Source organism: Rhinolophus ferrumequinum, chromosome 10 (assembly GCF_004115265.2).
Source record: "Rhinolophus ferrumequinum isolate MPI-CBG mRhiFer1 chromosome 10, mRhiFer1_v1.p, whole genome shotgun sequence".
In the NCBI taxonomy this organism is placed as follows: domain Eukaryota; kingdom Metazoa; phylum Chordata; class Mammalia; order Chiroptera; family Rhinolophidae; genus Rhinolophus; species Rhinolophus ferrumequinum.
In genome coordinates, this window is record NC_046293.1 from 65,040,001 (window position 1) to 65,064,150 (window position 24,150).

General features: G+C 40.4%; 1 protein-coding gene across 2 annotated transcripts in view; it reads right to left on the bottom strand.

The window, feature by feature from the left end:
- The window catches only part of CPM (carboxypeptidase M), a 64,750-nt gene that overhangs the window by 22,115 nt on the left and 18,485 nt on the right, over positions 1-24,150 (bottom strand). For both annotated transcript variants that reach the window (XM_033118446.1, XM_033118445.1), the window contains exon 3: positions 5,963-6,060. In XM_033118446.1, the coding sequence (XP_032974337.1) occupies positions 5,963-6,060 (98 nt within the window). The remainder of the gene's footprint in view (positions 1-5,962; positions 6,061-24,150) is intronic.

Sequence of the window (24,150 nt, forward strand, 5' to 3'; positions counted from 1 at the left end):
CTGAGTCCGGTCCAGACGGGAGCCATATCCAAATCCCATGTGGTTCTAAATGTGAATTTCCCTCTTAACTATCTGCACCATACATCCACAAGCATGCCAGAACTCAAGACAAGAATTGGCAATGAAATTCATTCAATCAAAAGCAAATGGAAATAGTAAAGAAGCTATGATTAAGCTATAGAACTGGATTAAGCAACTAGTAATATGGGTACAGAATAGAATATAAAAGTTAAGGTTTATAATTAACAGAGGGCAGGAGCTAGGGGAGAGGGAAGGAAAGGAGAGAGGACTTTTCAAAATGCTAATTTCTTCACTTTTCATAGCAATGGCTCATAAGACACTATCAAAAGTTTTTTTAAAAAAGAGTAAATGATTAGAGTATCAAAGTTTTCCCTTGACTTTAGAAGAATCTTCTGATAGTTTCTTATTTTGAGAAGATATTTTTCAAGTTCACCAATTATTTCAGTTTACTTCAGTTTTAGTCTGTTAAATCCAAGTAAAATTAAATCTCATACTTATTTAAAGATAACATATAATACAATATGACACACATTTAATTTTATATCCTTTAATCCCTCTCATTCTCTTACTACAGACATGCATAGATGTCTGATAAGTAGTATTGATGGCTATTTTTTTAGTGATGGTATTCTGAATGATTTTTATTTCCTCTTATTTTTCTAACTGTGATTGGAGACTAGGTTTTAAATTAAAGAAAACCTATGTCATTTTTACAAAGACAATTAAAGATAACCTATATCATTTTTACGAAGACAATAAAATCATGATTTTTTTTCAAGGAAACAAATGTATGACCAAGGTATTTTCCGTTTGTCTCCACATGCCAAAACAAATCACAAGTTCTTAACTGCAGAGGGTAAATAAGAATCTTGGAAATACAATAAAGAACTAAGAGTCAGATAATTTAAAAAATGCTGAAGTAAACAGATGAAATTTCAGTTAAACAAAGTCCTCTTTTTGTGTTGGGCCATATTTTGCTGCCTCTGTAACAGCAGATTTATGCCAAATAGTATTCAAATTAATTCTTCCCAACCTCAATATAAATGTCTCAAACACTCATTTATGTTTTATGTATAAACCTCCCTTCATTTAAAATTAAGTTGTTGAATATGAAACCTTGAGAGTCCAAATTGTAAGAAAGAATGTGGTCAAAACAGTCTCTAGTAGCTTAACCAGTCTTTCATTTAGCACTCTCACTTCCTTTGTGGGAGAGTGTAGACTTAATGAAAGAATCCCTCATTAAGAAACTGAAAGGCTGCATGAGCACACCAGCTTCTGGAACCTTCCATTCATAATTCATCCAGTAGACAAAATGGCAATAAACCATAAAATAGAAAATAATGCTCTATCAGTTTTAGTTCAATTCAGTCAATTTGGAATTTGCTAGGTTGATACAATTGGTTGTTCAAGCTCTTCAAAGAATGTTTATAAACCATGTAAAACCTTTTTTGAAGAAACAATCCACAACAGAGGTAGTGTGTTGTGAGAAAGTGAGAGGTGGCACAAAACTTTAGCTGTCCTAATGATGTCCTAATCTATTTTTGAAATGTTACACTGTAAGGCAGCTTCTGGGGGGTGGGGGGGTGGAAATAAGCCTGTCAGTTCTGGGGCTCCACAGTAGTGTGTTACAGATCTAATTCATTAGCCTGGTTAACTAGCTACATCCTTCTTCTTCAAGTATCAGCCTAAATATTACATTATCTCGCACACCTTTCCCTGCCCTCCCAAAGTCGGGATTCCATGACCTGCCTGTGTGGCCCGATCACGCTCCACACTTGTGCTATCCTAATACTGCTCACACACCTTACAATGTCCTCGCTGACCTTGACTGACCACCATCGAAGCCTTGAGGGCAGGGATCCTAACCGGCTTTCCCTGTAGCCCTGGTATCTTGCCCAGTTCCTGGTATATCATGCCCTCCAAAATGACTGTTGTTACTGTTTTGTTTTGTTTTTTCCAAGGAGGGCGCAGGTCACAGTGGCCCATGTGGGGATTGAACTGGCAACCTTGATGCTCCCAGCACCACGCTCTAACCGACTGAGCCAACCGGCCACCCCACTCTTGTTACTACTGACAAAACCATTACAAAATCACGACTATTTTAAGGAGGAACTTTCTGAAAACGAGGACTTAGTGAGGGGAGATGTACAAATGATGATTTCATGTGAAGGATTTTTGATATTGAACGAATTTTACAGGAGTGGGACTAACAATTCCGATCAGGCTAAGGACTCGGGATTTCTGGTCACCTCGGCCCAGTCTCACCAAAAGGGAAATGAAGAGAAAGGGATGGTTATATGAGGAATGTAATACATGCTTAAAAGGAATTAGACACTTCATCTGGAAGAAGGATTCTGTCTAAATCCAAAAAGAGAATTAATTATCCAAAGCCACACTGCATAACTGAGGACTTTTTTTTTTTTTTTTTTTTTTTTTGCTGTCATCTGGGATAGTGGTGGAAAAAAGAACCTGGGAAGTGTCATTTGATAGGACAAGCTTTAATTTTTTGTTGTTTTAGAAAGTTTGGAACCTCTACTGCATGTTGACTACACATCCCAGATTTTCTAGGACAGGCACAATTTCAGATATTATGTCCTATCATCGTTCAGGTAAACATTAAGTTACCCTCTAAGTACCAACATTTAGACATACAAACTACATCTCATGTCTCCTAGATCTAGAAAGTGTGTGAAAATCATTTCTCTTATATTTCAAAGTTGAAAAATATGGTCTCTATTATCCAGAGAATGTTTTTCCTTTCAACCTGTATGTATGGAATATGATAAACTATACATTAATGCCACCAAATGTGAAATTCTAAGTGTGATGTGGATATTTCAAAAGTCTATACCTGCATAAATCATCGGAGTAAAAATAATTCATTGACATTTAAGAAACAGAAGCTTTAAAATATATCTCCAAATGTCAACTGTAATTGAAAACAAAACAAAAAACATTTAAAAAAATCTTTAGAAAAGAGTCAGAACGGCAATTCAGTTAAGTTTAACACACATATATATGGCTGTGGGCCCTGAGGTGAAGGGAATCTTGTGAATCTAGCCTCTGACCTGTACTTTGTCCATTACTGGATTAGTTTCAAACTATTGGCACCCAACTTTTTGAGCACATAGTCAGGCCTCACTTCAATATTTCCATTAGACAGGAATGAGACATGTCTTAACAATATAGAGATCACCCAAGTATAAGATGTTTTTTCTACAAAGTTTAAAAAATTGGGATAGGAGATAGGCACAAAACAGAGAGAGGAGGGCTTGAGTAAGGAACAAGGAGTGATTTTCCCAGGCTTCTCTTCTGCACCCACATTTAGGCTGAAGGTGTCAGATGTCCCCAGTTTCAGGGATGGTCCCAGGTTTCGGTAAAGCTCTTGTTGTAAATACAGGGTTACAGTTTACTCCAAAGCCAGCCAGTAGCAGAATGAAGTGGAGGTGGTGGGTGAGGGGTCGAACACCCCACTCCCAAATGCGAATAATAGTGGAGTGAGAAATGGCAGAGCCCCGCTCAGTCTGCACTGGTCTCATCCCTTCCAATTAAAAACAATGATTAGGGGGCGGCCGGATGGCTCAGTTGGTTAGAACGTGAGCTCAGAACAACAGGGTTGCCAGTTCGATTTCCACATTGGCCAGTGAGCTACGTCCTCCACAACTACATTGATGACAACGAGCTGCTGCTGAGCTTCCAGAGGGGTGGCCGATGGCTCAGTTGGTTGGAGCGCGAGCTCTCAACAACAAGGTTCCCAGTTCAATTCCCGCATGGGATGGTGGGCTGTGCCCAATCTTTCAACTAAAGATTGAAAATGGCAACTGGACTTGGAGCTGAGCTGCGCCCTCCACAACTAGATTGAAGGACAACGACTTGGAGCTGATGGGCCCTGGAGAAACACACTGTCTCCCAATATCCCCCAATAAAAACAACAAAACAACAACGATTAGACTTTAGGTATGTCAGCACTGCCACTTAGGAGCTTGCATAAATTAAACGTGGAATTGGGTTTCTACAATGCAGCACACCAGTGTGTGCCAAGGAGGGACTGGATGGTCTAGGAAAACGAAAAACATCTGAAGTTTTATTAAAATGAGAAAGGTAGAAACTCAGAAATATTTCTCACATGTTGTTTTGAAAACAGGTGATAAAAGGCTTATCAAAAAGCCACCCAGTGTGATTCCCCAGCAGTCAAGGAGGGGGAAGCAGGGAGTAGGAAAAAGAAAGGGACGAGATAGGTGACTTGGAGATATTCATTCCAGTGTTACTCTAAGAGCACGCTACTCTCTTATATGATGAATGAGCCCAAATCTTCTCCCAAAAGGCACTGGAACAACTAGATACCCATCCAAACCAAATTAATTTGGAGGCAGAGTTCAGTGCTAAGGCTCTGGGTTCAGATGGCAAGGCATCAGAAATTTGGGGAAGTGCACAGAAAGAATAAGCAAATTCAGAGGTGAGTGAGCGAAAGGCCTCTTGCTTATCTTTGGAAGTTTCAGTTCTGAGGTTTAATTTCTGAGCAGCAGGCTGCAACTCTGAAATGCCAGGAATTCAATAAATAAACTACTGAAGTCAATGAGTGCCATATGTCTCTTATTAAAAATGATTTCCACGGGACCTTGATCAATGGGCTAGATAGCAAAAGGAAGTCTGGGCTGCTGTCTGTAACGAGCGGTTGTTTTATTAAAAACAATGTTGGTCAGACTCCCAGCAATATTAAGTCTTTGAAAGTACAGCCCCATTCTGTTAAAAAAAAAAAAAGTCACATGGGGGTTGAACTCCCATTCACAAATCAGGTTCAGAGATCAATCCCTTTCTTATAGGCAAGTGTTTGCATCTTAGCTCCACCTGCAAGAAGTCCCCTCACTCAGCAGGACAGGTTGGGCAGCATGCCTGGAGAGGGCAGGCTGTGTGTCATGATGGGTGGATCCTATTCCTATAGAGCCCAGGTTTGGGGAGGATTAAGCCAGGACAGGAAGCTCAGCATTTGATTAGAGCGTGCCACCCACACTTTCGCAAATTCAGAGGTGTTTTAACAAGCCAGCCGGTTGTACTTACTGGAATATACATTTACTTTGACATTCCTTCAAGTTAAGTGTACTTTATAGGGGTTTATACATGATTTCTACATACATTTTCTTTATTGTGATGACTGGGAACTATCTTTCCCTTCCACTTGACTGCCTAGTTGTGTGGAGTCCTGGTGAACAGAAAATAGTGCAGTTGCCATAGTCTTAAGGTAGTCAGAGGAAGTAAGGTGAGAAATAGAGTCAGCATCTTCAAATGCCCAGCAAAAACGGCTGGGCGGGTAGGAGCGGTAAAAGGGTGTCTTGCAAAATATAAAATAAATAACATATACAAAACAAAACAAAAGTAGAATTTATCTCGCTAAGTTGGAAAAAAACGCAAGACATTATGGAATGTAAGAGTGGTTGTAGAATGGTGGGTATGAGAGAGGCCTAAGTTTGTCTAAACTTGAGCATTGAAAACATTGAGTATTAGGTTGAGAGCAAGTGACAAAGTATTCAAAAAGCCAGATTCTAGGAGTTTGGATTGCCATTTGGGATCTTCTGTCTGTTTTGGGTTTGAATAGAGGATCCGTCCTTGGCTAGGTCACCTTGATGCTGACCGGGAGGTGGGAAAAGTCAACCCAGGAAGGAGCTCAGGTACTTGGCTGGCAGTGAGAAGCTTGGGCACTGTCGTTGCAGCCCCAACACAAAAAGAGTTCAAGTTACCCTCACAGGGCACTAGGTAAACAACCACATGGCTGCGACGGTGGCTGGGCTCTGGTTCCTGCCATTCTCTCAGAAGGCCTAACAGGAAGACCGTTCCAGATTCTTTGCTATAATTTATGCTGCCTTCTTGGCATTTATACAGAGCTCAGGAGACCTGAGAGGAAGTTTCTCTGGTGACATTTCAGCTATTCAAGCCACATACATACCTCATCTCCATGCATATTTGCCACGTACTTGAACTCGGGAATCCCAATTTTGTGTTCCTTTGGTGAGCGCCCCACGACAAGAACCCACAGGTTTCTGCCTTCACAGGGAAGAAAAAAATAGAAAAATACGTTGTCTTTTACAAATGACAAATGAACTCTGGGAGAATGACAAAAGGAAACAAAAGATGCTGCTTGTCCTACCTGATTAATGTTTCAGGATGACTAAAGTTCACATGACTAACACCTCCATGCTTAAAACGCTCCTAGTTTACTGCCAGCCAAAACCCTTTCAATTTAAGCACAAATATTTACTTACTATTTTAGAATGCGATTTTTAAAAATTGGAGACTTATTAGGCTACGCAGAGCTTATTATTCCAAAATGTTTTTATATCTTGATCTGAGTTCCTAGTGCTTTATAGAAACAATCTTGCTAATTCACACAATTATACCAACTTAAAACTGTTGTTGATGGTTGACTGAGAGGGTGCTGTAACTCTCAGAGTAAGGAAAGTGGGGGAAAACACCGACATAAATAAAACATGTAACGCAGAAGGGAAATTGTTTTTAAAGTAAGAAATCCAGAATCTCGTATTCAAATGCTGATGGAACGCACAGCTCCTTTGCGGCAAGGGTCCTTGATGCACGTGAGTCCTGTCAGGTGAACTGGGTACCACAGTCCATCCTAACAATACCTCAGGGAAAATTTCTCAGTCCTAACTCTGCCTCAGCTGGTGTGATTTGGGCAAGGAAGGGTAGAGACAAAAGATCGTTCAGGGTTTGCTCTGTGCAGCCGCTACAGATGGTACCCTGGTTCACATTATCTCATCCTGACTCACTGAGATGGATTTTTAACCAATCTTTACAAATGAGAAAACTGAGCTTCAAAAAAATACGAAGTAAACTGCTTGTGATCACAGAGCCAGTGAGAGGCTGTGATTTGAGCCCCGGAGCCCAGACCTGAATCCTGGCCTGTTTGATTTCAATTCTAGTGCTGTTTTCACTAATGAAAACTGTCATCTCTCAAAAGGCTTGGTTTCCTAACCAGTAGTCTGGAAGAGGTCCTTTTCAATTCTAAACTCACCTGGCTCTTTCAATACAAGCATTTTAAAATCAGAGGTTGGGGGTTGTACGTTTGATATCTATCACATATGTACAAAGGTCAAATAACCTGGAATATTTAAGCCCGCTGTGGCTTAAATGAGCCCAGAAGCCCAGCAGCAGCTAATGGGCTAATATAGAACAGGTTTCTGCAGAATTTCAGATCTAGTTCCTTAACAATAAGGGTCCCACAGACTGGGAACACTCAGTGCCATGAGGAACCCAGGGAGAAGTAGATACTGGACTTGTCTTTTTCACCATTTATTCTTACTATAACAATATTTTAGGGAGTTTTCTCATGACAGGGTGATATATTAAATTAACTGTAGGAATTCTCAGAAAACACCCCCAAAATGCAGTTTCTCTGATGGAGGCCATCTGTTCAGTGCAGAATCCCCATTCATTCATTCATACACTTATTTAGTCCTACTTTATGCAGGCATTTAACCAGGTGACTAGACTATACAGATAAGTCACACTCTCCACCCCCAGTGTTTCTGATCTAGTGGAGAAGAGCAACACGTAAACACACAAAGACACACACTGTGACATATATCATCCTAGAACTGTGGTCAAGGTGTTGTGGATGTAGAGTAAAAGAAGAAATGGTTGATTTTCAAAACTTTACAGACGGAGAGTTTTAGGGCTGACTTCTGACTAGGATTCTGAAGAATAATTCTGAGTTTGCCATGTGGACAAGTACAGTCATCTGGTGATCTCCTGCCCAAACCATGTCATTACCAGAACCTCTTATTCCCTAGTAATACCAATTCTCAGGTCATTTGGAGTCAGTTCTACAAAGTGAACATTTTCATGTGAAGGAAGTGAGAGCTTTATCTGAGGAGCAAGCTATTAAACTTGGCTCTTTACGTTTCCTTCTGGGGAATTCTTTTAGGTAGCTATTAATACTTTCAAAGCTAGAATGAACGATCACAGATTTATACAGAATCTAATCCCCTCACAGGCAAGGCAAAAACTTCAATATCATTTTAACATAATATTTACCAACTCTGTATCTGCCAACTGGCCTGTTACATAAAGGAGAGTGTAACACAACACAAATGTGGATAGCTAGTATTATTTGGTTTAAGGAAGGAGGGAAACCAAACCAATAAAAACTACGTGAAGAGGTACTTCGGTGGGTAACCCAATCTCAATTTTAGCACAAATGGCCCCTAAGTGAACTGCAAGATGAGACACTCACCTTAAATAACCTCAATGGCACAAAGTCTGAGAATGAAATCAACCAATAAATCTGGAAGACATTCACACAAAGACAAACCTCTTCAAGGGTTTTAACCACTCTCTCCAATGAACACTGGCTGTCTCTGGCTTACACCAGAGTAAATGCACAAAGGACAAACTATTTACTTTTCACAGCCTTATTGCCAAGGTAAGGATAATTTAAACAAGATTTTTTTTTTCCTATCAAGGTTGGAAAGGTTACCTTTATTCCCCAAAGTTCTTGCTAATATCAGGTATGCTAAAGAGTTTTGAAATGCTTGGCCTCTTTCTCCTCACTAGAAAGTAAACAAAACTTGGATTCCAAACATTTCATTATCTGTATTCAGGAACTCACTTGGGGCTTCACACAAATCCCAGCGGTGTGTCATGGGTACCCAACTGGGTTTGCTTGGAGGATCAAGAAACACCTTACAGTTCAGAAGGATTCACAAAGATCCACAGGACAAGAAAGCAGACAATAAGTGCCACAAAGTACTATGGGCATTCAGGAGAAAGCAGGAAAAGCTCGGAAAATTAAGTATAGCTTCAACAGGTAGCAATGAGAGGAATGTCATTCCCACATCAGAATCACCTGGATTGTTGTAAAACTGCCAATCCCTTTGCCCACTCTCTTAAATCAAACTCTAGGGATAAAGCCTAACGTCTGCATTTATCAGGCTCCCTTGGTGACTCTGAGGCCCATTAACATTTGAAAGCTGCTGAGACTGAGGCAGTGAACATCCAGTCGATCTTTAAGTAAAATCATCTCATTTTACATATAATCATGAACATGTTTCTATGTTGACAATATAGGTACTTCTATTATGTTTAAAATGGCTGCTTAATATTTTATAGACGAATGCACTACCATTTATTCCACTAGTGCTCTGTTAGGTGTTCAACAACAAGTATTTTATGTAAATTTCAGCACGTCCACTGAAATTACATACATGAAAATATGATGTGAGGATATTTTATAATGTGAAAGAAATCAGAATGCAAAATTATGTAACCACAACCATGTAAAAACAGACCATTCATTAAAAAAATACCATGGAAGGAAATAACTCCACAACTTGTAAAGCCTTAAATAATGAATGAGCCCCTACAAGAACTGAAAATAAAAAAACAAAACAAAAAAATACCACAAACCAACAGAGTTTTTCAATAAACCAGATAAACTATGCTAAAAAAAAAAAAAGAATTAAAAACGTCACAGTGTCAGTGATAAGGGGCTAAGTGGTAGGGCTATAATATAAAACCAAGTGATTTTTTTTCACTTTTCCATCTTTCTAATTTTTAAAAAACAAAATACCAAACCCTACCATTCATTAACACCAGATGCTATGTGCTAGGCATGACGCTGTGTTACTCGATCTTCACAACACCTCTGTGTGGTGGATGATGGCCACAAGTTATTGTTGAGGAAACTGATTTAAGTGGCAGAGACAGGGTTCAACCCCAGGTATATCTGATTCCAAAATCTGTGCTTGTCTGGTGACTCCAGGCTGCCTCAGTCTCCCTGGAAGCACTAGATAGGCCAGAGCCAACCCCACTCTGGGGGCAATGTTCCCCGGCAATTGTTTCTACATCATGTCATTACAGTTTGCACCTAGAACAAGATCTAGGCTGCTACCTGGCTACTGAGCCAGAGCATGACACCTGAATGGAGGGCGATCCTATAGGGTCATTCCATACTGGGTGCTGATGTAACAACCCTATCAGACTGTCTTCCCTCTGAGAGTTTCAGTGGGACGTGCCCAGGGAGAAGCAGAGACCTTGCCTGGTGGCCCAGTCACTGAAGCAGAGCTGCAGTGATGATGAAGCACGTTCCAGTTTCTCAGGAGGCTTGTTGTATATGTGGTCTGATCCACATGGCTCTGGTACCCAGAGTGATGGATCAGAGGCTGGTTTCTCAAACTTGCATGTATCTCTGTATGTCCTCACCGTTACCCTTTGACCTAAGTCAAAGCTTCAGAGAGCTTGCCCGATGCGCTGAGTTTCAGTGTCCTCATACACACGTGTGAATAACAGCCCTGTTAACAAAGCTGTTTGTTGTAAGGCTGGTGACTTGCTTCCAAGAATGAGCTAAAGATCTGATACCAAACCTTCATTTTCCCTTAGGCACATTCCCTTTACCACACACATGAAGAGTGTATCACATAGCACACAAAACCCTACATGACAGATGAGTCCCTACAAGAGTTGAAAATAGCACATTACTTAAGTCAGGTTATATACTCTGCCTCAAAAGTTCACACCTGCTGATTGGCTTATTACAAAAACAAAACAAACACAGATGCACAAAACAAGGACAAAAAAGCATGGGAAAAAGTTTTTAGATTAGCTATGCTTGCATAGTAGTAGTCACAGCTCAAAGCATTTTATATATATATTCACTTAACCCTAACAACCATAAGCAGTAGGTACTAGTATTATCCTTTCATGCAGGTAGACGCAACCTTAAGTAACCTCAGAAGGCAGTGGTTCTCAAAGTGTGGTCCCAGCAGCATCAGCGCCACCTGGCAATGAGTCAGAAACGCACATTCTCGGGCTCCACCCCTTATGTGCTGAATCAGAAACGGGGGGTGAGGACCAGGGAATTCTCATTCACACTAAAGTTTAAGAACCACTGTAACCAGGAATGGAGCTGGGGAGTCTACCCACAGAAACCGCTCTGTTTTTAACCACTCTGCTGCACTGCTCTAGTCACCTAAGAGATGGAAAACATCAAAGACAAAATCAAAGAAAAATCAAAGAAACATGACCCATGTTTGTGATGTGCCATCTCTGGTGCTGAGATATTGTTCTTTCTCTCCACTAGAGAATTGGACACGGAAGGAGGAGGTTGAGATGACACTATGAGGGTCCTTTGAGAAGTTAAAGCTATTGTTTGCTCCCTTTCGTGTGCAAACCAAACCCCAAAGTGGATTGTAAACTGGTATAGCAGTTCGTCTCCAAATTGCTCTCTACTTAAAGACACAGGCAAGTCCAAAGTCGTGGCATCTGGAGTGGCCGTACTTCAGGGGATCTGGCTGCTAGGCATTTTCCCTGCAATACGGTTGGCTACTAGTCAACAAAGATGAGGCTGAAAAAGTAGGGTGGGTAGAGTAGCAATCAAAGGAGAGACACAAACAAAACCCATCTGCTCTATACGTATCCTGTCTCTGCGACACAAAATCCATGCAAATGTCTTCCCTTCGTGGCAAACTGCCCAGTGTTCACTGTGGCTTCTGTACTGAATTGAGGGGTTCTGGCCAGCCATTGTGAACACTCAGTCTGTCTGTGTCTGTACTTGCAAAGCCAAGAACCCACGATTGGACAGATGCAATGCCCTCCCTGCCCCGTTTCCCCCTCCCTGCCATGTAATCCCCAGGAAGCTTAACTGCCATTTCCTGTGCAGTGGGCTGGGAATTCCTGACCTTGTTCATGAACAGAGGAACTTGTCAAGAAGGGGGTCAGAAAGGAATTGGGGGATCCCAGGAGTCCTGCTGCTCCTGTGATAAGAGCAAGTGCTCTGCTCTGCCTGGAAACAACATGGGTCTAGGCTTTTTCTTTTGCCTGGGGTCATTCTAAATTCCAAATTATCCAATGCTAAACATGTTGTACAGTTTTGTTTTGTTTTTTTATAGCACTGGAAGGTGTCATGCACATTCACATATCTATGGATTGATTGTGGACAGGCAACAAATCACTGTTAAAATGCATGGAAAACACTATATTAAAAAAGGAATACCAATAGTAAGACATCATTGGCAAAGCCTTTCTCTTGGAATTTTTTCCCTGAGTAATCTCACTATATCTTCATGTACCATTAAATAGTATTTGTATGTGGAGAGATAGGATTCCAGAGCTGAACTAATGCTTTGAGTGCAAAACTGGGCACGAATAGAAAAAAAAAAAAAGACAACAAAACCACCTAAATACTTACCATGTGGTTAAAAGTAAAGTGGGGCAATCTCAAACAAGGTAAGTAGGGGAGGCCCGTTAAGGAGGCACTGAAACACAGCGGCAGACAAAACGGTAGTCCAATAAGATGCTGGAACACAGGCCTGCCTGACGTCGGGAACCAGGAACTGCACGGCAACAATTGGGTACACCGCAGCTATCGGACCAAGCTGGCAGCAGCAGCCAGCACTGCCACCTGCAACTGCAACCTTCCTAAGGTGATCAGACGCCTTTGTAAATCTGCGTATGAAGTTTTACGAGCGACCACCCTACACAAAGGGCTTAACTCTTCATTTCCTCACTTACTCATTTGACAGATAAGCACTGAATGCCCATCCTGAGCCTGAAGTTTAGTCAGCTGAAACAAATGGAAAATGCTAACTAGTTATATTACCAAGGAAAACACAAATTTTCTATTTCTGGTATCACTTTCATCATTTGAAAGAAATGAAGTCCAAAAGAAGCACAATGTTTGGTACGTTTTCCATTATTTGGGGCTTAATCACAGGTGAATCGGATCACATGGGTCCATTGCTTATCCTGCAATGGCTTCCCCTCAGGGCCTCAAGATAGAACCCAAGCCTCTCAGCACGGCAACTAGACCTCTCATGGGCTGTCTCCTTCCTGCCTTGAGCCTCCCACAATCCCATACACCAGGCTCTAGCCATTCTTAATTATGTGTAGTTTCAAAAGGAGCCAATCATCTGCCTTGACATCTTTAATGCATGCTCTTTCTTCTGCATGGATAGTCCTTAGTCCACCCGATCAAAGGGGAACTACCACTTGCCTTTTCTTTTCTTTTTTTTTAAAGATTTTTTTTTAACTATTATTTATTTAAGTGTGTTTTTTTCCAGGACCCATCAACTCCAAGTCAAGTAGTTGTTTCAGTCTAGTTGTAGAGGGTGCAGCTCACAGTGGCCCCATGTGGAGATCAAACCGGCAACCTTGTTAAGAGCACCATGATCTAACCAACTGAGCCAGCCAGCCGCCCCTCCACTTGCCTTTTCAAGACTCAACCAAAAGCCCCCTTCATGCAACACCTTTCTTACCTTTCTCTTCCCTCGGTCCTATCCCTCTCCTTAACAGGGAGAGCCTGAGTTACTCTCCCTTTTGAACTCCCATAGTATTTCTGCAACCCCTCCCCTAACACTTACTGAAACCACAGGCTTTCCTGCTGGCAAGGGATTGTGTATGTAGCACCTAGTGTAGTGCCTGGCACATACATAGTAGATGACTGATAAATACTGCTGAATGAATAAATGATTGCATAAATTAACAATAAGGAAGTCCAGCTGGAGCTGTGATCACTCTTGGCCCAGAGGTTAAATGGAGTTGTTTTCCAATATTGATTGAAAAGTGTGCAGCTGGTCCACCAAGTGCCATCTGGGGTGGCCTCTGAAAAGGACCCAATTTTCTAGATCAATTCCAGAGTAGATGGACCTTGTTGGCGTATTTCTGTGCAAAGGAGAGCCAAGATCCAAACCAAATGCCTGGCTTCGAGTTAGACTCTTCTGACCTCATGGGGAGACAGGATTTTATTTGCTTATACATTTGCCCCCCTGGCGCTAATGTTTTGAAATGATACCTGAGGAATGTTGATGTTGTTCCATTTTATTTCTTCCTGAATATGGGGGGGGAGAGGTTTGAGGACCTCAATTCCTAAATCGGGATTCTTCTGATGGCTCAGGGACATTTCCTTTTTCAGTTGAAAAAAGGAAAGGAAAAATCTGAAGATGAGGTGAATTGGAATACATTTTCTTTTCTTCTTTTTTGATTTCAAGACAGTCAAGACTCCCAGAGAAGCAGAGCAGCTTGTCTCATTCACCAACCATCAACCAAAACAAGAGTCTAAGGAATTCCTCCTCTGGCAGCTGTATCATCACTATTCCTCCCACTCTATAAGGGGCTGATGACTCTGTTCCCTTGCCTGTAAAATTCTTCATTTTTAAGCTATAACTGATAAAATTATAGTGAGTTTTAAAAAAATTGAGTTTTACAAACCAGCCATAATTCTTATGTCCCAACCATCGTAATTTCCCTATGTTCCTTTCTAGCGTTTTTTTCATATAAAGACAGGAAACTTGTTTTTAAATCCCCAAAGTGAAAACCTCTAGAGGCCTCATACTATAAAAAGCTGAGAACTTCCCTTTTTGTTCCCTTGGGAGAGAAATAAAAAATAATCAGATCATCTTTTCGAAGGGGAGTTCAAGCAATCATAATAGCCAAGCTGCGTAGTATCTTAAAATATTTAAAGAGATTTTTTTAATGTTATTTTAAAAGATATAATAATTACAACTAGCACTACATATTTATTGTCCATTTAATGGTTCTCTTTTATGATTGGTCAGGGGCATTCTGGTTCAGTGTTGATGCTTTGGTTCTTTCTTCTCAGTTGTTGTTTTTGTTTCTTATGAGTTCCTGTAGGTGTCACACAGCTAGAATTTATGAGAAGGTCAATTCAGATCCATTTGCCCCCCAAAAAGAGAGTTTGTTGGAGGCCTGCTTATCCTTATTGCCTAATTAAGAACTCATCTTTTAGTGGCAAGAAATAATGACATTTAATTTACTAGTTTCCTCATAATCTGCTTTAGGCTAAAACTTCTTTCCCTTATCCTGCTCCCTGAGTTTGTGGTCTGAAAGGTTTTCCTTTAAAAGTGAAGCAAAGCCCGAGTCCAGACACAAGGCTGCGGAGCTCCTGATAACAGGAGAAACCCTGAAATTGTTTCTCCTTAAACTCCTTTAAGAACTAAACTTGACCTAAAACTAGGGTATTTGATGGAAATGTGAGAATAACCAAGGGTGACCTTCTCACTAGTATCACTGTTCTGAGATTTAAATCTCACAAATGCACCAATAGTTTAGTAAGGACATCAAAACCAATATTTCAGCAGCACACCATCTGCCTCAAAACAGCATCTGGGATTTCTTAAAAGACGTGCAGTATCCGTTTAGTGGCACCTTATAAAATGATTCAGTGTGCAGTTTCCAGAATCCAATTGCCAGCGTTGAAATCCCAGCTCCGCCACTTACTAGCCACGTGGTATTGGGCAAGTTGCTTAATTAATCTCTCTGAGAGAATCGGTTTCCTCCTCATTGTTATGGGATTAATGGTACCTATACAATATAAGCTTGCTATCTCATTTGATCCTCACACGCTTTACAAACAGTGCCAGAGACATGGTGAGCACGTTTGTTTGAGGGCTTTGAGTGTATCTAATTGGCTGATGACAAACTAGAGGCCCTAGCGGAGGACATAGCAGAGCCATTGAAGAAAAATTTCAAATATAAACAGTGTTCATACCATATGGATAGAGACCTTATGCTAACAGCCAGGGGCCATGTACGTCCCAGAGGATCTGCAGATCCATTCAGATAAGCCGTACCCACTGAAGATTCTGTACAAATTGAAGTGCGGCTTTAGAAAGCGGAAGAGGCTATCCTTGAAAGAACATGTCCTTCAAAATCAATTAGCACAAAAACCGTCACAAACATACCACCAGACATCAGGTGACTTTACTTTTTAAGTCCAAGGACTGAATTGCATTCCGAATTCCCAGAACAAAATGCCCTAGGATGGTGCTGAGCCTGGAAGCACATGCGCATTGCCACGGTGGCAGGGCAGGGAGCAGGTCACCTTGGCTGACGGTGCTGGAACAGTCACCAGAAAACATTTTTCACAACATTTTCCTACATGGTCTGTTGCCAAAGTCATTGAAAGCATCACACAGATTTTAACTATCTCCGGGCTTAAGCATGTGAAGATTTCCAGTCTGGCCCTGCCACGGAAAGACTCCAACTCATCACTGTAAAAGGGCAACCCAGGAGTTTGTCGGTGGGGAATTGGTTCATTAACAATCAGTCAGTGACATAAAACTGGTTCCAAATGAGTCAGTCAGTGTCAACAAAAGGCAGGGGGAACTGTCCCAAATGACGAGACTAAAGAGATATAACAGTATATGCAATGTGTTTCCAATCCTTGATTGCCTCCTAAGAGGAAAAAAAATGTTATAAAAGGCATCCTTGGAACTGCCGGAGAACTTTACAAATGGAGTATATTGTGTATTGATTATTATTTTTCTTACATTTATTATTATTATTATATTGTTTATTGTGTATTGATTATTATTTGTCTAGTTTAATAATGGTGTGTTGTAGTTAGGAAGGAAGAGGTCATTTTTAGATGGTGCATGAAAAAGTATTTAGTAAATAAGCATGCTATTTACCATTTCTCATAGTTCAATGAAATCTATCGATAGAGCTCTTGAGGAAAAGCAAATGTGGCAAATAGTAACAAACGGTGGATCAACATAAAGACCGTGTATTTATTTTACTATAATTTTTGCAATTTTTCTATGGGTTTAAAAAATTTCAAAATTTAAAGCTGAGGGGGAAAGGTTAAACAAAGGTAAAAAATCATGGCCTGATTTACTGGATTCTGGCTCCTGTAGCTTGTAAAGTTGAAATGCAGGCTCAAGAGAGGTCAGAGTTGATCACCATAAAGGTGAAGCTGTGAGGAGGAAATGGAATCCTCCAGGTGAGAACTTCACAGGCTACTTCTTTTGAAAACATACAACTATACTAGAAAAGGGATTAAGAAATCACTATGTTAATATATGGTGATGGAAAGAGAACTGACCCTGGGTGGTGAACACACAATGTGAGATATAGATAATATATTACAGAATTGTACACCTGAAACCTATGTAACTTTGCTAACAATTGTCACCCCAATAAACTTTAATTAAAAAAAACCAAAAAACAAAAAAACAAAAACAAAAACAAAAGAAATCACTACATAAGCTATCCAAAGCCAAGGCACATTAGTCGATTAAATTTCCATATATGAGAAAGAAAAATCATCTCAGTGCACATGTGAATGTTAAGTATAGGGCAGACACTTTTTTATTTTTATACAACCAGAAAACAACTACAAAAATACTTTAAAATGATACGGTTCATGTGATCATTGAGCCTTCTGGTCACCAAGTCATTAATCTAGCAAAGGCCAAGCGATTAATGTAGGATAAGAATAAGGGATCAGGAAAGCGTGGGTGTTGGGCAATTTAATCCTGCCTCCCATGTCTTCTTCAAGACTGGACTTTGGGTCAGGGAAAGAGAAATGCATAGTTGGAATCATTCTCTGCCTCAATCTGATCACCCTGGGGGCTTCGGTTGGAACAGAGCAACAAGACTATTACAGAAGAGGAAGGGAAGGTGAGGCAGGAACAGTGGCTACTGAGAAGGAAAATATAAGAAGGCTCTGAATGTGAACACGGACTCAGGAGACGCCCTGCTTTATTCAGTGGACATCAATGGAGCCACATATGTTTGTGGCTTTTAAGGATCCTTTCAATTTATCCCTTAACAAAATCGTAGCATGTATTTGTTGTCAACAAATTTAAGAAGATATATGGTAATTACTCAACCTCTTCCCAAGGAGTGATAAAAATGAGATTTACTTAATTTCTGTTTGTGTTCATTTTTAATATAGCCAAGAATATTAACATACTTTAACATCATAGTTCTTGATCATTTAAACCATGAGCTGGTGCTAATCAATTTCTCTACTGAAGTAGTATGTTAAATTTGCTGTACCTACTGTTGCTAAATCAATACAAATATAAATACTTATTTAAAAAAAGAACAACAAGAACCAGTGCCTATGCATTCATATCATTGCAACACCCTACCTTCAGAAATTATCAACAGATTTCTCAAGTTTACAAAGCAATCGGCAATGATCCCGTCAGCAGACCCATGAAAATGATCACTCGTTGTGGAGCATTACAGGGTGAGAGGCTTTGATAGCAATTTCTATTGATTTGGGACTTTTCCAGTGTTTCACTGAGAATTTGATGATTAGGATTCCAGAGGGGGTAAGATATTGAAATGATGTCATAATCATGGAATCTGAGGAAGAACTCCAAGATTTCAGAAATCATATCTGCTTAAAATACTCTTATTTTACATAATTTCCAAAGTATCCTCATGTACTTCATATTATCATTTAGTCTTCAACAAAAACCCCACAAGATAGGTAAGGCAGGTGTTATTATTCTCATTTTACACCTGAGGAAATAGGCTCAGTCAGACTGGACTTTGAACTGGTTTTTTGTTTGGTTTACTCTAAGATTAATATTTGTTCCACTTTGTTCCTCCGATGTAAAACAGAACTTCCTCTGTAACCATCTTGGTTGCAACAGATATTTACCTTTCTGAGAACAAAGAACTTGACACATCTAACTCCTAAATGCATGAGGCATAACTCCCAAAACAAAGTAAGAGCTTCATCTTCCATGTCCCTCTAACCAGCCCACAAAAGCAACTACTAATAAGTCACTTCTCCAATAGTAGCATTAGACTCATCCATGAGAAGATGCTTTCTGGAATGTCATGTGTTTACTTTCTTTTGTGTCTACAGAGCTCTGAGACACTAACTGCTTACCCTTCAAAGCCATTGTTATCTGCAAAATAGGCCTGCATACACACAAAGAAACTGGCATATATTTTGAAAGTTGCTAGGTTTCCCAACTGTTTCTGTGGCTGGTATTTACAACTGGTCATCAGTCTTTCCTAAGCTGAAGACCATAGCTTTAACGATGCCACCTTGTACCCATAATTGCAGCTTTTGCTCAATCTGTCTGAAGGAGCAATACTGAACATTCAAGCTCTGAGCTGTCAGCCAGAGCAGACCCAAGATTACAAAGGCCACCCCCACTGTACATTTTAAGGTCAGAAAATCTCCCAGGCCCAACTCTTCAGCTTCATCAAACTATATAATTAGCTTGCGTCTCAGATCAGCTCCTACCTGAAAATGAGGGTTGAGAAATGCCCATTTCCAAGAAGCATGAGGAAATGCAACTGTTAATAAGCCACCTGAGTTTACTCACCCATTAAAGCACGTCTTTGTCTTGATTTTTGTTAGTTTGTATATATTTAATTAATGATTTATGCCCTGCCAATTTCACAAAGGATATGAGACAGCTTGGTCACATAGCACATTGCTCACTGGCAAACTATTCTCAAAAAAGCGTGGGCCAGATGCCTACAATTGATTTCATACACACAAACGTATGATGCAAATCAGGTCTCTTCAGAGGCACCTCCTTTTCCATGGGCTATGACACAGGAACCTTAGTGAAAAGGCCAAATAAACAGAAGAAGCCATTGCAGAGCTACTTTTTGACAATATTAGACACTTTCTCACAAAGGGTCAAGGTAGCAACCAAGGTTCAGCTCACAATCACAGCTCTGCCCAGCACATGGTGGCCAGCTTTCTGACGGTGCCCCTCTATTTATCTCAACTGAGTTTAAGAAATTTGTAGACAGGAACCTTATTCAAGCTGTCACTTATCTCACTTCACTACACTCAATCAAATGGTTGGGCTGAAAGGATGAGGCGGGTTCTTTTTTTTTTTAAGTTAAAGTTTATTGGGGTGACAATGGTTAGTAAAGTTACATAGATTTCAGGTGTACAATTCTGTAATACATCATCTATATATCACATTGTATGTTCACCACCCAGAATCAGTAGGATGAGGCAGGTTCTTAAGAGAAGATGGAAAACGAGATTTGCCAGGGTTTTCTCATTGCTCAACAAGTCAGCAATACTCAGCCAAAGAATTACTAATAGGGCAATACCTTAAGACATGCCCAACCATCACTCTTAAAGATCAGTGATAATGTACTATTCCATTTAGCACATACGTAAGCGGGCATGAAATGGTGTGGCAATGGCCCAGTGGAAAAGCTGGGGAGCAGCAGTTTTAACCATGGCTTTGCATTTGGCAGGAAGGGGAAGAAAGTCAGTGGAGGAAGTGGATGGTGATACAGTCATATGTGGATGACTTCTATGGAATGGAGATCAACTATGGTAAAGTAGAGCCACACCTGGAATTTATCCTCTTTCCATCAAAATGCAGGAAGATTTTTAAACACCTCTCATGTAGGCGAGGGAGGGATTCAGAGAAGTCTTGTTGCAGCCATTTTATACAGTGTTTCTGCTTTTGGGGGCATTTTTTTTTTTTTAATCATGTAAGATACATCCCCTGGTGTGAGTTCAGTCATTCTCAAAAATTCTTTTGCTCAGCTTATACAGCCCTGTTGCTGGCAAGAGTTAACAGCAGATGAGGGCCGTAGCATCACCATGTTCCTTCATATAGAGCATATAAAATATATTATAAACAAGGCTGTTGTTGGATTGAGGTTTGCAAAACAAGTGATTTACTAGCAGGTGTGAGACTGATAAGAGTAAAGTGAAAGTAAACATGTTTATGTGTGAAACTGAGCATAACAAAATTGAGTGGTAAACACGTTCACCAAAGCAACTTCTGGTTATCACCTAAGAGGTAAACAAGTGCAAGGGAAAGAGGACAAAAGCAGAGGTCGAGAGCAGTGCAGTGAGCAGTCTGACTGGGCGCTCTGGCTCAGACCCCCTGCGCAGGGCATGCTGAGATACTCTCCGAAGTTCTTCCCTGCAAGACCAGCTTGTCTCATATGAGTCGGGGGCCCTGTCGTCTCTCCCAGACCGGGAACTTTCTCCCTCTCGATTGACTCTGGGACTTGGTTCGTTACTAAATGCTATTCTATCTTGCATAACCTGTGGTGTTTTCCAGAGCATTGGCCTCTGGAGGGATATTGGTTCCCAAATAAAGCTGTGTTACTCGCTCTATCTGAACCTGTGTGCCGGGACTTCCCCACTCGTGTCATGAGTACCACGCAGGGATGGAGGGCCCTGCTGAGTGGTTAATGTCCCCTTGACTTTCAGAAAGAGACTGAAATGTGGCAACTGCCCTTCCGGACGCTCACGACATCCTTACAGCGTATCTCGGGACTACCTGCAGCCGAATTATTGGGGGGTATTTGTTACCACTGCAAACTCTTGGGCCCCACCTAGAATGGGAATCTCTAGATGTGACCTTAGGAGTATGCACTCTTCACAATACCTGACTATACAATACATACCATTAAAAAAAGAAAACCTTTTCAGTGAAATACAATATACACAGAAAACTGTACAGTATACAACTCACTGTGGATTTTATAAACTAAATGCAGTTGGGCAGCCAGCACCTTTGTGCCTACTTCTAGGCACTATTCCCCTACTGTGGGTTCACTCATACTATTGTGTAAATGGTAATCATTCATTCTCAGGGCTCTAGAGTATTCCTTTGGGTGTTGCAAACCAAACTGAGAACCACAGCCTTCCACAATGAAGCATTAACACAGCTATCCCTGCACGTTATATGCCACAGCTTATATCTGAAGGTGCTCATCTCCATTTTTACCACAAGGCCCAACTTTGCCAGGAACAACCGAACTCACACTGTCACTGAAGTCGGAGGGCTGGTCTGGAGTACCCACCGGCCAGAGCGGCAGCTGTTTTTCAAGTTTACAGCGGCTCCTTCCAGGGTGGTCTGATAGCTGTAGAGGCATTACAAATCTCTTTTCCTGACACTGGTTTTTCAGCTCTGCCTCCTGGGGGCTCATCACAGTAGAATCCTTTCCTCCCCACTGCATTTGCTAAAATAGCCAATTTGGAGATAGCATGAGCATAGTGGTTATGCTACCTGGAGCCAGACTACCTGGGTCCAAATTGTGATTCTTGCTGCTTCTTGTGTGGCCCTAGGTATCCTGTTGAACTCTTTGGAGCCTCAGTTCCCTTATGTGTAAACTAAGGCTTATAACTGTACCTTATGGAGTTGTTAGAGGGAATAAATGAGCTAACATTCGAAAAGCACTTAGAAAAGGGTCTGGCACACAACAAGCAAGCAGACGTCGTGTCTGCTAGGTGAACTGGTATTTCTAAACTCATCGGTGTAACACAGACACTAAAGGATCGTATGGGTCTCGTGCCAAAGGAAGAAAGGTACCGAGGTGATTCTGAGTGGATTAGCCCAGACTAGTTTCCACTCCACCTCCACTTTAAAAAATTCTATCTACTGAAGGTTCGTTCATTCATTACCCATATTTTGGCCACACAACATTCTCTTTCTTAAATCTAAAAAGTGTTACTTCACATGCCTACATACTTTAGTAACCCACTTTTATTAACCTCTGGTAGCCAGAATTAATGGGAATCAAGTCAATCATGAATCCAAGGTTGGATTATTTTTAAATAGGCTGTTATCCCAAACTCAATTTTGTCCCAGATGATGGATTAACAATTCTCTTACAACTAGAAATACCACAGAATCCCATCTCTGATTCATTTTCGCTTGTTTCCTGAAGCTGTGACATCTTGTATATTTGAGATGTTTCATGTCTTTCCTAAGCTGCTGTAGCAACCAGGACACGAGGTCAACAAGGGGCTCATCCTTCGGCCTCTGTCTCTCTCTAGAGCCTTTATGACTCAAGTCTATTCCACAGGCCCACAGTTCCCCATCAATTTACCTTTGCTCCCCTGGACATTCACTCCCTAAGTGTCTTTTCAAAATCTTCATTGCTCTGTCTACTTACAGAAATCATACACGCTTTTTAAAAATTTGAACATTCAACATGAAGGTGAAATCTATCCACAGCCCACTCCACTCACAAAAATAGATTCCAGATGGATTCAGGTGCTAAATATAAAAACGAAAACTATAAAAATATTGAAAAAAGTATAGACTATATTTATGACCGTGGGGGAAAGAAGGCCTTTTAAAATGAGACATAAAACATAAAAGCCTAAAGAAAAAGATTGATGAATATGACCTCATAAAAATTAAAAACTTCTGTAAGGCAAAATACATTGAAAACAAAGTTTAAAAGAAAAGCCACAGAGTGGGTAAAAATATTTCCCACATATACCATAAGGGATATCCAGAGTATCTAAGAAGGCCTACAAATAAGTAGAAAAACAGGCAAAGGGCATGAGGAAATATAAATGGCCAATAAATTTTGAATGGAAGTTCCACAGGGGCAGGGATCTGTGTTTGTTCACTGCTGCCTCCAACATCTAAGCAGAACTTCAGTGTTTATGTAATCTTAAATAAATGTAAAAACACACTCATTCTGATTTTTAGTCATGAAAGTGCAATTTAAAATGGAGATTTCTTTTTACCCATTGGATTGGAACAAACTTAAAGTGTTGCTTTAGGATGTGGGGAAATGTACATACTCATGTGGTGTTGGGAACGTAAACAATACAACTTATTAAAGAGTCGTTTGTTGGTATTGACCAAGTACAAAAATGCATGGACCTTTTGACTTAGCAATGCCTACCCTGGGAAATTACTGAATTCACGTGCTTGTTCAAGGGTATTAGTCACAGTCTTGTTGGAAATATCTGAAAGTTATTGCCCTAAATGTAAGTACCCTAAATACTCATCAATATGGAAGTGATTAAATAAACTACGATGAAATCAAACCAGGAATAGTATGACAGGTAAAAACAGTGAGGGATGTCGACATGTACCAACCCCAACACACACAGAAGAAATGGCAAGTTGCATAACAATGCATATGAAGTGACACCCACCAAACAAAACTGTAGCCTTATGCACATATGTAAATGCATAGAAAAATAAGTGGCTATGAACTTTTTTTCCTTTACAATATATTCTGGATATCTTCCCATGTCAAAACATAAAAATCTACCTCATTCTTTCAGAAAGGTATAATATTCCATTGGCTGAGTATAGCATAATCTAATCGATTCCCTATAGGTGAGGGTATTTTTTTAAAAAGCAGCTTTATTGAGATATAATTCACATGTTATCACGTTATACAATTCACCCATATAAAGTTCAATGATGTAGGTATATTAATTTCTAAAAATTGTGTAAACATATAACATAAATTTTGCCATTTTAACCAGCTTAAGTGTGCAATTCAGTGGCATATTTTAGACGGCTATCATTTTCATTTTTTACTATTATAAATAATGCTGTAAATCTACATCCTCGTACATACTTTGTGCAAATGTGTTTCTCT